The 13645-nt window shown below is 43.1% G+C and overlaps 1 protein-coding gene and 1 pseudogene across 1 annotated transcript in view; both read right to left on the bottom strand.

The window, feature by feature from the left end:
* The window catches only part of RB1 (RB transcriptional corepressor 1), a 165961-nt gene extending 164982 nt beyond the window's left edge, over positions 1 to 979 (bottom strand). The window contains exon 1 of the mRNA XM_003796681.3: positions 666 to 979. Coding sequence (XP_003796729.1) covers positions 666 to 799 — 134 coding nt within the window. The 5' untranslated portion in view covers positions 800 to 979. The remainder of the gene's footprint in view (positions 1 to 665) is intronic.
* Positions 980 to 10622: 9643 nt separating this feature from the next.
* Positions 10623 to 11154, bottom strand: LOC100941900 (annotated as a pseudogene).
* Between the last annotated feature and the right edge of the window lie 2491 nt (positions 11155 to 13645).

The raw sequence follows: 13645 nt of genomic DNA, 5'->3' as shown, positions 1-13645 counted from the left end.
GAGTTATGGCTCCACCAGTCACTACAGATGGTTCTGAGTCCCCGAGGCCTGATAGCATTGTTGTAAGGGAACCCCACAACTGTGGGCAACTGATACCCAGGGCACTGCACTACACATCCAAGGCTTTTCTGGTTGGCCCCTCCCGGGACTGGGCTTTCAAATGCAGTGCACGCCCAGAAGAAAATATTTCCAACTGTTGCATCGCGGGAGACCAAAACAGAAACTCAACGACCACTGGAGTACTCCAGATCTTAAACGGTGAAAAACTCTCCAACAGACACCACTCATTTTTGGATTTTTAGTTTTATTTTGTTGCGTTTGACAGAGGCTCGCAATTACCCGCCGCCTCCAAAGCTCGATCTCCGAAGAGGAAGGACTGCACCTGTCACTTCGCTCAGGGACCCGAGACCCACCCGCCCGACACCTGTCAAGCTGCAGCCAAGACCCCCTCCCGGCTTTCCTCCCCTCGCTCACGAACCCAGAACCCTGTCACCGTCCTCCAGACGCTCCGCGGCAGCGGTGCGCCAGCGAGGGACCCTCCCGCCGCCGGGACCCGGCCCCCGCGAGGATGCGCCCCCGCCTAGCAGCCGCGGCACCCGCCTGCCGCACCCTCGGGGCGCCCTTTCCGCGTGCCGGCCGCGGCGGCGGCGGCTCCGCTTGCTCACCTGGCCAGAGGCAAGTCCTCGGGGCCACTGTCCTGGTCCGGGTCCTCCTCAGGAGGGGGCGGCTGCGGCGCCGGGGGTTCGGCGGCAGCGGCGGCGGCTGCAGCGGCCGCTCTTCGGGGGGTTTTGGGCGGCATGACGCCTTCCCACGGCAGGAGCCAGCGAGCGGCGGAGGGGCGCCGGGGAGGACGACGCGCGCGCACGTCGGGCACGCCCCGTCCTCGCTCGACTCCCGTTACAAAAATAATTTGAACGTCCCCTGAGAAAAACCGGACGCGCCCTCCCCCGCCCGGCAACCGAGCGCCGCGTCCAACCGCGGGAAAACGTCACTTCCGCCCGCGGCGTCACGTCCGCGAGGCTCCCGGGCCCGCCGGCGTCTGGGGGGGACCGGGGCGCTGGGTGGTGCGCGGGCCGGGGTGCCAGGGAGCGCGGGCTGGGCAGGAGGCCGGGCCGAGGTCCAGGCGCCTTCCCGCAGGCATCCGCCGCTGCCTGGACATGTTTCTACCCGAAACTTCCCCGCTCCAGGCCGGGGTGCCTGTAACGGGGCCATACAAAGAGCCGGGTGGGTGACAGCGGGCCCCCGCCCGTATCTGGGGGTCTGATCCCGGCTGCCGCTCCGGCCCGGCAGGGGCCACGGGGCGAGTGCTCCCCGGGCGGGCACGCCCCTCTCCCTCCGCGGGCGGCGGCGCCGCCTCCACCACGCTCCTCCCGCCCAGTCCGTTAAGCAAAGTCTGCCAAAACAAAAACAAACAAGGGCCGCCGAATAAGGTGCCGAAATTTGCCAGTCTCTAGGAGACACAAAACGTAGGGCAATTACTGGCGTTTGGAGGAGTCACTGGTTAGGGAAGGGGTGACTGGGCAATGAACAGATTATAGTGTAATGAAAAGTCTTAATAGAGGTGTAAAAACGGAGGCACCTTTGAAAAGTCTTAAGGGAGATTTTCGGAGAAGCAGTGGCAGTTTTAAATAGAAGTTTGCCAGGCGAACCTAACATTTAAGGAGGGCTCACTTATCTATGTACCAAGAAACGTGCTGGCCACCTTACATAATTGTCTTATTTAATCCTCAAACACGGCCCTTTAAAATGGGTAGTGTTAGCATTCCATGTCTGCAGATGGGGGAACAGGCTCGGAAGAGTTAATTTGTTGAAAATCCCAGAGCTGATAGGATAGCAGAGGACTTCAACTTGAACCCACGTTATGTTTGACTCCACTTATCCACTAAATTGTGGCAGAAAAGAATGGCAAGAGAAGCAGCATGTTCAAAGGCACAAAGACATCAGAAAAGAGCTTACTGAAACTGCCACCAACAAACATTGGTTTAGAAGCTGTGTGTCTATCTCTTAGTACTTATATTGATAGATTGTCTAGTTTGAGTACACATTTTTCTCTCTTTGGTAAACACTGTTGATTGCCCCAGTCAGCATTCCCCAGTTGAGGTGCTGTGAGTGAAATACTGTTGTGTTCTGCTGTAGATGCCTATCCTGCAACAGCTGAGCAGGGTCTGAGGCAGCAGGAACCTTCAAGCAAATCATGACTGCAAGCCTCCTGGGTTGCAAGTTGTACTATGATTTATCATTCTCCCTATACCATAGCATATGTCAGGACGTGTAAAGGCTTGACAAACACTGACCTGCTCAACAGCCAGTCTCGCCTAACTTCAGAAACCCTCTCTTGAGAGCCAAATGTTTGTCAGGAGGTAGGGCCCAGGTCTAGGTCCAGCTACAGAGAATGAATACAATCAAAGTGGTGGTCCTATTCACCTTGCTCAGGATTCGTTTAGGAAAGAGCTCAGGATGCAGTTTTGACCTTTGGAAGATAAAGAATAGTCTGCTGAGAGCCTGATAACAGGAGATACAGAATGACATAGTTCTCCCCCTTAACTATTGTTGTGAGCATAAGAGGCTTGCAGTTGCTGCAGCTGTTGTAACCTGAGGCAAGTTGACCTACAGAGAAGACAGAAAGGCTGAGGTTGATGCCATAGGAATATCAAAAGAATCTGGGTCCTTCCTAACATAACTGAGACTCCAATTTGACAAACCCTGGAGCTGAACTCTGCTGAAGTGACGTTTTCAGTTGCCTGAGCCAGAAAGCATCATGAGTGTTCAAATTTCTCCTGTGAGGCCTTTCAAGATAGAGACTATACCTTTGGCATCATTGTTGCCTTAGTACCTAGCATAGTGTTGGGCACACAGTTGCTGAAAGTAAGGACGAGAGAGCAGAGGAAAGTTCTGGAAACTGAAGAAAAACGCTTCACATGTAGATGAGTTGTTTTATTTAAACCCAATTCATCAATACGTGAATTTATCGTTTTACAGTTATGACAAGTCAAAGAGAGATTTCTCGATTTACTTTACCATGGATTAATTTAACTGTCATCCCTAGCATTTAAAATGTATTTTCCTTACACACAACTCAGGAGGAATTGAGTTAATCAAAATTTTTACATTCCCCTGTCATTTTCTGTTGTACTTTAAAGAAGCATTAGAAACCTCTAGATTCTTAAAAGAAGCTTCTCCCTATCTCCTCCAACCTGCATAGTAATTTTAAAAAGATTGTTGTAAGACAAAAGAAAAAATCTTTCTTAGATTTTCTGTATAGAGAGGGAGTTCTCTTCAGCTTGAGACTCCTTCAGTGATGTTAAAACTTTGGGGGGCAGTCTCCATTGGACTAAAAAGACTTCCTTCCATGTTTTTGCACCCCCAAGCTACCACACTATTTCTATTTCTTAACTAGCTTCTCAGAAGGGCTGTTTCTAGGATTAAATAAGACAGTTATGCAAAGTGGCCATTATATTTCCTGGCACACAGTAAGTGAGCCCTCCTGGGTTCTTTCTTCTTCCTCAGTCCCTCAGCCTGCTAGCTTGCTCTCTTCTCTACCACCACCAGCACTCTACTGAAATTACTCCTTCAAATGTCTCTAATATCCTAATTGTCAACTCAATGGCTTCTTTTTGGCCCTCAATTTACTTGACCTTTGTTGCAGTCAACACAGTTAACCACTTCCTCTTTCTTAAAAATTCCCTACTTTTCCACAAATTCCTGGTCTCCTTGCTCTACTTCCTTCTGTTACTTCATAAACTCCTTTACCCATTCTCTCCCTGCTAGTCCTTTTAATAAGCATGTTCCCTAGAGCAGCAGTCCCTAACATTTTTGGCACCAGGGACTGGTTTCATGGAAGACTGTTTTTCATGGGTGGGGGTGGGGGAGCTAGCTCGGCCCATGATCCGAATGATGGGTGGCTATACATACAGATAAAGCTGTTTCACAAGATGGCCCAGCACTTACCTCCTCCTGCATGGCCCAGTTCCTAAGTTTCATGGAAGACAATTTTTCTGTGGAAGACAGTTTTTCCACAGATGAGAGTGGGGGATCTGGGGGCAGGGGGCAGCAGACGGAATGTGGAGGGGGAGTCGTGGACTACTGGTTGGCCCAGGGGTTGGGGACCATAGCTCTAGAGTAATGCTATTCAAAGTGTGGTCCTTGGATCACACCAGTCTGCAAACTGCTTGTGCTTAGTCCAGAAGGAGATAAGTATAAAAATAAAGAGTCAGCATTTAGCAGTCTTTGTAACAATTTGACATTTCAGCAGTACTCAGGCACGTGATCATCGGCCATCTCTTGTTAAATAGAGCACAGAACAGTTTAGGTGTTCTCCAACATGCTTGGTGAGTTGCAGGTGGCTGTGTGCTGGTCATGCACAGTAGGACCACATTACAATGAATGAAATGTGAAGGTTCGTTTGTCACTTGAAACTCAAAAAGAGAAATATTTATTTTATAACTTGTTACTTTTACATTTTCATTTTTATTTGGGCCTGTTTTTTTGAAATTCATAGCTAAATTAGGCAAGTAAAATTAGTGTCATTTATTTTTTTTAATTAAATGCTAACTATGTACATTAATGCAATTCTGGGGTACAGTGTGGTGTTTTCACATACAATTTGAAATATTTTCATCAAACTGGTTAACATAGCCTTCATGTCATTTTCTTATTGTGTTAAGACGTTCATATTCTACTCGTAGAAAGATTCACTTGTACCCCTGTAAGATAAACCATAGAAGTGATCCCTCCAATCACCCTCCCTCCGCCCATCTTCCCTCCCCTCTCCCTCCCTCCTCCCCATATTCTTAAGCTGTTATTAGGTTATAAATTTCATATGAAAGCTATAAATTAATTTCATAATAGGGCTGTGTACATTGGATACTTTTTCTTCCATTCCTGTGATACTTTGCTAAGAAGAACACTTTCCAGCTCCATCCATGTGAACATGAAGGATGTAAAGAGTGTCATTTATTTTTAACTTTACATTATTGGTGGCAAAACAAGCCTTATCATCCTACTTTGTCAGTGAAAGACACGCATCTGTAGTGTGTTAGGGCTTACAGTGAAAGCACATGTAGTGAGCATAAAATGGAGTTAGTCAGGCTAGGACTGAGATGACACAAGTGGTCTGGTAGATATAGGTCCTATGTGACCTTCACCTCATGTCTTCCATCCTTGTTTTGTGAATTTGGCTCCAACTTAAAAATGCGTTATCCTGAGTAGTGTAAGACAATTGATTGAGGAGATTAACTTTTAGATTCAAAATGTTTTAATAGGTCATGGGTCATGTTGATTATTGTTTATTATCATTTAGGATAAGGGTTAGTGTAACAGTTAAGATATATACACAGTAAAACTATGGTTTTGGAAATGGAAGTGCAGAACAGTCTTGGAGAGGCTGCTCTCACTGTTCTCCAGAACGGCTGGCCTTGGGATAAGAAAGCTTGATAGACCTATCCCCCATCTCTGCGTGTTGGACAGTGACAGGCAGCCAGGCCCCTTTGTCTGGTAACAATAGTAATGATCAGAAAAGTAGTTCCAAAAAAATTAAAATGTAGTACATTTACCCAGAAGTATAATCCCCCATTTACCGAGTTTGTAATCAAAAATAGTGAAGTACTAAAATCATGTAAAGCAACAAAGTAGTAAGCCCATAAAACTTCAGCGGCATATATACAAAATGTAAGGAAACTAATTATAAATATGATAAAACATTTGGAATATCCATTTTCCATTAAAATAAGCTATACAAATGAGAAAGCTATGGATCCAAAATCCATTTCTTATATTGAAAGGTAATTCAAATGTAACTATAACTTTATAGACAATTTTTGAACCTGGCTACTGATAAAGGATTAAAGATGAGTTTTGAAAATAACTCATTGCTTCATTCATTAGGGATAAAGTTGAAAGTACATATCCTGAGCTTGCTGACATTGCTTTAAATCTCTTCTGTTCCCTTCAACATACTTTTGAGAGACTGATTTCTCTACCACTAGTGTTATTAGATATGCATTATCTCCTGCAAGTAGCATGTCAGCGGTTCTACCTCGACTAGATAATTTAACAAGCAAGGAATACACTCATTTGTCACATCAACTTTAAATATTGACATTCATGTTGTTTGTACAGTGTCTAACATGGGAAATTCTTACGGTGAAGTAGGAATTTTTGCTCTATTTCGTCCCAATTTATTGTCAGTTGTAAAGACTCAAATGACAAAAAAAAATTAGGAGTGTGATATCGATTCTCCTCATTCATTATCTAAATGGACATTTTTAACAATGAGCATTTTTTTTATTTTAACTCATTTGTTCTGATTATATTTATTGAAATGTCATTTTATTACAGTTTAAAAAATGTGAGCTTGTCTTTTGTGCAGCGTCGTTGTTTTGTTTCATCTTTCTAGCAATTTCTTTTCATTTTACATTCCAAAAGTATCATTTCACGATAAGGGAGAAATTAAAAAGAGTGAAAAATTCCTTCACCAATAGCGTGGGAAACACTACCCTTTGAGGGTCTTCCATTCTCCTCTCTTCCAATCTTGTGATTTAAATTGCCTCCTGTGTCTGCTTCTTAGATTCCTTCAGGTTTCAAGGAAGAGACACCTGCCTGGCCTATCTGAATTATTCAGAGTTAATGATAAGGTTTGGGAGGAAAAGTGAAGGAAAAACTGAGTCCCTGCTGCTTCACTCCTGTGTTTTGTCATCCCCCACTGATGGGCTCCCAGCCTTCCCGCCACGGTGATTATAACTGGCTTCATCTTTTTTACCCAATACTACTTCTCTGGCTAAACTGACCTTCCCTTCGCGTCACCAAACCACACTCCTCAGTACAGGGAATATAATTGATTCTCCTGCTAAACTATGATCTCCCTGAGCAGGACCAGCTACATAACTTGCTCAGAGCAAAATAAAAATACAGGACCACTTGTTCTAAAATTATTAAGAATTTCCAGATGGTGACAGCAGAGCATCAAAACAAAGCAGCACAGGGCCCTTCTGACATGGGCACTGAGTGACCACATAGCTCACTTGTCCATGAAGCCAGCCAGTCTATGAATGTAGGTCCATATCTGTTTTGCTAATCAGTGTGTTCTAGCGCCTGCCCTGTGCCTGACACACAGTGGGTGTTTAACAAATATCTGTTGAATAAATTATCTTAACAGCTTTATCTTAACTTAATTACCTCTGTAAAAACCCTATCTCCAAACACAGGCACATTCTGAGGTCGTGGAAGTTAGGACTTAACATACAGATTTGGAGGGAGACAAAATTAAGCCCATAACACCTGGGGCAAGAATGTTAGCAGGACTTTAAACTCTGCTGTGATAAAGAGGTTAGATGTTTCTCAAAACAGATGGGAAAAGAGATTAAATATTCAAATAAATCCAGACATCACATAGGCTTTAGCTCACATCTTGGGGGGCTCAAAGGTGCAAAGATGACAGGCAGGACTTAAAAATAAGAAAATAAAAAGTTAAAGCATTTTCCAAAATGTGTTGATCCACCACTCTCATGTACCAAATGCAGACTCCACTCTCCCTGGTAGCAGCAAACTGCTAGATAACTGTAACTCAAACCAATGAACAAACCCACTGCACCAAAAGGAAACTCTTCCATTTCCAAGTGTGCAGGTTTCTCCCCGTGAGGAAAAACAGCTTAGGCAGTTCACTGACATTTTCTATAACCAAGTCATCAGGAGTTACACAGATGTGTAGTACTTATGAGGCTGCTGGGATTGAAGATGCATCTACTTTATTTACAGACCTTGTAATCCTAACCTTTATCTAAAGCACAAATCCTTCCCCAGTTCTCTTCACACACACCACCATCTCCAAGATCAAGAAGAGGTAACTAATTATTGGCATGTGGTTTTTCTCATTAAGAATATTATTAACATGAGGTGACCCCTAGCCAAGGGAACTAGAAGTAGGGTTTACAGCTTGGGCTTACCAAACCCTTTTCCTACTTGAGCAGACACTACCACTGTCTAGATGCATCTCGTGTGGATTACAAAAATACAAACATTTTGCAATCCTGTTTTTAGTGGATTGATGACCTACACATTTCTCTAAATGCATTGATTTAAATCGCAAAATTTCTGCCTATGAGACCTGACACATTTCCCTCCTCTTTTAATGGATGAGCCATCAAAATGAACAGAATCCAAAATACCAGTGGATTAAACAAAATAAATGGTAATTTTTATCTCAGATAAAAGTCTAGAGGTGGGAATTCTGGAATTGAATGACAGTGCTGTTCAACCAAGTCCTCAAAGACACATGCACCTTTGACTCACAACCTAGACACATGGTGCTCAAGGTCCAAAATGACAGCCACAGGTCACCTACACATTTTTAACAGCAGTAGGGGGAAGGGAAGAAAAAAAAAAAACCCAGGAGCACATGCCAGTTCCTGGAGGAGTTCCTGGAAATGCCTGCAATACACTGGTACCTATATTGCATTGATCAAAACTTAGATGCAAAGCCACACCTTACTGTAGGGATGGCAGGCCTTGAGTCCAGCTAAAATTCAGGGATTCTATTAATATGAAAGCAAGGAAGAATGGCTGTTGAAGGAACACCATAATTACTTATTGCCATGAGTAGCAGCATAAACACCCATCAATTAGACACTTTGACACAGATATTCCCCGTCATAGACTGACGGCCTCCAAAGAGTCAGGCCTCCTGATATTCATGCTCTCATTCAGTTCCCTCCTACATTAATGCTAGCCTTGGCCCTATGGCTTTTTTAGCCAATGAGATCTCAGCACGTATGAAGCAAATAATACCTTGATAAGTGCTTGTGCATTAGGGCTTGCTCTCCCGGGACTCAGGTGCCATGTAAGAAGCATAGGTTAGTCTCTATGAGGATAACAGACCACATGGAGGAAGAGGCCTGCCATTCCAGCTCAGCCCAGGTCCCATCCATCTACCAAGTGAGATCAGCAGATGAAACATTTAGTCAACCAATTGATCATTGTTGTTTTTAGTCATAAATCTTGGGAGAAGTTTGTTACAGAGTGACAGACAAGTGATACAGTCCCTAGACAACTTTCTGCAGTTCTTCAAGCATTTACTGAGCACCAAACCTGTACACAGAAGTGTTCGGAACATTAAGGAAGGTATAGCATATCACTTAAAATGGTTTCATTGGCTCAGAAATAAGCTCTGGATAAAGAGTAAAAACATGAGAATTTATTGGAAGACCACTAGATGGAATGAAAAGAAATGCTGAAAACTAAGATTCAGGAAGGGCAGTGCATCAGATGCATCAAGAAGTGTATATGTCACCTATGAACCAGTAGCCTGGTCTGACTCCAGGGTCATTGACCACTTGTTTTTCCAGCTGCCATCACAGCAACCAGCTCTGCATAGGCTCTGCCCAGTGACCAGTGCAACAAGAAGTCACATGGGCATATCCCAGTAGTTCCCCATCCTCATCCCTGAGCCATGCACATCTCAGGGGGGAATAAGATAGAGCCTAACCATTGAGCCTCTAATGTGTGTGCAGCGTGTGAGGACAAGGGAGTTAATGCCCGTCAGGTAAACCTTTTAATCATAGATGGATCCAGCAAATAAACTCCTCTCCTGAAATGCAGTGATTCACATGACCTCTTAAAATATGACTTCCTTAAGCCATCTGCTCAGCTACACTGAGCAATCACAGGGGTGGTAACAAGGGGTACTTAGTTTGATAATTTGCCTCTCCTTAAGTTTAGTTGTGCAGAAAGGCTTAGACATATCCAGAGACAGCCACAGGCAACATGTTACTTTATCAATTTTCTAAAACAAGGTTTCAGAGGCTGGGTGAGTTGGCTCACATCTATAATCCTAGGGCTCTGAGAGGCCAAGGCAGGATTGCTTGAGCTCAGGAGTTCAAGACCAGCCTGAGCAAGAGTGAGACCTTGTCTATACTAAAAATAGCTACTCAAGAGGCTGAGGCTGGAGGATCGTTTAAACCCAGAAGTTTGAGTTTGCTGTGAGCTAGGCTAAGGCCATGGCAGTCTAGCCTGGGCAGCAAGAAAGAAAGAGAGAGAGAGAGAGAGAGAAGGACAGTAAAGAAAAAAACTAGCTGGAAAATGTTCTTCTTAGCAAAGTATCACAAGAATGGAAGAAAAGGTATCCAATATACACAGCCCTATTATGAAACTAATTTATAGCTTTCATATGAAAGCTTATACCCTAAGAAAATGAGGAGGGGGAAGGGAGGGGGTGGATGGGGGGAGGGAGGGTGATTAGAGGGATCGCCTCTATGGCTTATCTTTCAAGGGTACAAGTGACTCTTTCTAAAAGTAGAATATAAACATCTTAACACAATAAGAAAATGACATAAAGGCTATGTTAACCAGTTTGATGAAAATATTTCAAATTGTATATGAAAACACCACGCTGTACCCCATGATTGCATTAATGTACACAGCTAACATTTAATTAAAAAAAAAAACTAAAATAAGGTTTCAGGACAATGACAGTAAGATAAGGGAAGAAAACATGAATAATGGAGTCCTAATCACCATACATACATATTTATAACAGTAGAGAGAAGCATTTTACAGATAAGTTGCAAAGACAAGGCAAATAAACAATCCTGTACAAGAAATTTAACACATTCTGTACACTGTCTTCATCTTTATGTCATCGTTTGTACAAACTTTTCCTAGTTTCCTTGACTGTCACCATCAATAGCTGGTTCCCTGATCGTTTCATAAACCTCATTATCTGTTAACTTCTCTCCAAAGGTTGTCATCACAAGGAGAAGGTCTGCTGTACTGAAATAGCCACTGGGATCATTACCAAATGCACAGAATCTTTCTCTAATTTCTTCTTCACTGTCTGTGCCTTTCATTTTTCTCGCCATCCTTGTCAGAAATTCAGAGAAGTCAGGTGTCCCATTACCATCAGCATCTACCGCATTAATCATGTCCTGTAACTCTGCTTCGGTGGGATCCTGCCCAAGACCTCATTGCAACTCTCAGTTTATTGGTTGTGATAGTTCTACCACTGCCCTTGTGAAATAATGAAAAAGCTTCTTTAAATTCTGCGATCTTCCCTTCAGTCAGCCATGCTGCAAGCACTGTCGGCCTCCGAGATGCAACCACACAACCACTAGGCTTGCTGGCTCCGCTAGATCCAATTCTCCTCCTTCACCCACAGCGCCTCATAAACGCCTCCCTCTACTAGATCCCCTTTGTGGGCCTCTGAAAAATTTTAAAGGCAGCAAAAAAAAAAAAAAAAAGGGAAAAAAGACCTATGAGAGCAAGTTATTATACAATAGATCTGGGAGACAAGCCTGGTAAGAGACATACCACCTACAAAAGACTAATCGAGGGCAGGATTAAAAGATGAAGTCAGAATAACAGGATCAGAAGGAAAGGATCAGCACCCCGGGAGCAGAATAGAATACGTGCTTTTCCCTAACTTCAAATGTTAGAAGCATGAACCAGCACTCTTCTGCCCCCAGCTCCTAGTATTTCTATTTTATCTCCTTCTAATCTGGATGTGGGGCATAAGCAAGTTCCCCCAAAGAAACCACTGGCATAGAAGTATTAATGGGAAATGTGTGTTTTTGATGATTTTGTACAGACAACAGGAAAAGCATTTATGTTGAATGTGTTTTAAGTCCCCTATACGTTGGAGATTTATGAGGCTATTTGGGGGACTTGGGACAATGGGGAAATTTGAATATGGACTGAATATCAGATATTGTATTATACCAAGTTTAATCTAGAGTGGAATAATTATACAGGAGAATGGCCTTGTTTTTAGACACACATGCTAAAGTGTGATGGTGAAGTGTCACGTCTGCAACCTACTCAGAATGGTTCAGAAAAATGTACTAGTATGCACACTTCTCTCTGTATCTATTTGTCTGTCATTTGCATTGGTGGGGATCCCCCTTAATATGTCTGTTCTCCAAAATCCACACTTGGTTCTTCACTTCCAGAAGGTTCTCTATAATATTCTTTCTCCGATACTGCCTCAGCTTTGTTGGCTCTGGAGTTTACCACAAGATTTTTATCTCTGATCCACTTCAAATACACATCCTCCTTATTATACAAAACATTTACCTCTGCTTGGCTTCTATGCCCAAACTCACAATCCTAAATCATCAAAATGTTAAGTGGAACCTAGTAGGCTCTAGTTCATGAGGCCTGTTAGCCTCCTGAGAAAACAGATCAGCCCCCATCATGTGCTGCCTTACCATGTGTTTTTGAGATACATCCCTACCTCAAGTAACAAAACAAAATAGTATTTCTACCAAACACTGCTTCTCAGAAATTCTCAGGAAGGGAATTTTCTTCATCCCATGTCATAACTGGAGGACTCCAACCCCATCGTAAAGGAGAAAGACTGCTGTTTTTCCCAACCTTAATGCCTATCTTCTGAAGCTAGGTGAGGAGCCTGCTTCCTAATTCCCAGTTGTCAGAGTACTGACAGACTTTCTCACCAAAATGCTAAACTTCTAGAGATATCACAAAGCCAGAATGACTAGTTGAACCAACAGCCAAAGGCATTCAGAGGAAGGGTGATAACTAAGAAAGCTTTCTAGTGGTTGAAAGATTAACTATTAATTTCTAAGGCCTTGATGACCATTAATTCCTTATATTAAAGGCATTTGGAAGCAACTGTCCTATTCTGGAACTGTAAATATAGGACAGCGTTCTTTATACTAATCCTAAGTAGATCTCCAAAGTAAGTGAGGAAGGGACTGGAGGGTAAGTAGTGCATCAGTAAACAAACTTTAAAGTTGTAATTACTAGATTTCAAGGCAAGATATCTGGGTTTGCCTCTGGTGCTCATTTAGTCCCTTTCCTGCCTTTTCTCCTCTTCTGGACCGGTTTTTTTTTTGGCAGTTTTTTGGCCAGGGCTGGGTTTGAACCTGCCACCTCTGGCATATGGGGCCGGCGCCCTACTCCTTTGAGCCACAGGCGCCACCCCTACTGGACCAGTTTTTTCTGGCATGTCTAAGGTCCTAGTTACAGACCCCAGATGTCCTCTATACTTAAATTATCCCTCCCTATTATCTCCTCTGCCACACCCTGATATTTATGTGCAGCTTTTACCATTAAAAAATCTCAATCATGTAATATTGGCCCCATTCACTCAACAATTCAATGAAATGCATTTCATGAAACCCTTTTTTACAATTGAAGAAACTGAGGTTCAGAGAAGTTGAGATTGCTCAAGGTCTTACAGCTATTAATTACCAAAACCAGAAATTCAACCTGGGTTGTGATTTTAAACTCAGCATTTCTTTTTCCACGGATAAAATTCCAATTTCAGTGATTTAAATTAAAGGATTTATCATGAATATGCCATAAAACAGGAAATCTCATGAATTCTGTATGAGAGTCACAATGAAAACAAAAAGACTATTGGACTTGGCTCATTTCCTTTTTTCTTTTTATGTTAACTCTCTTTCTTCTCTTCCCATTAGAAACAGAGTCCTTTCCCAGCCCCCCTCTACTTTCCCTAAATCACCCTCCAGCTTTCCACAAGGACACTAGGAACTCCCGTCCTATTCAGACCTCTTTTTCAATAGTAAAGCTAAGTTAGGAGATGCTATTAATAAAAAAAAAAAAAAAAGCAACTTTGTTCACATAATGCATGAATGAGGGATATTAGCATTCTAAAAAAAGGTTGATGTAATGG

The sequence above is a fragment of the Otolemur garnettii genome, unplaced genomic scaffold (assembly GCF_000181295.1).
Source record: "Otolemur garnettii isolate 467f Iridium unplaced genomic scaffold, OtoGar3 scaffold00106, whole genome shotgun sequence".
NCBI lineage: Eukaryota > Metazoa > Chordata > Mammalia > Primates > Galagidae > Otolemur > Otolemur garnettii.
This window is presented reverse-complemented; position numbering and strand designations above follow the sequence as displayed.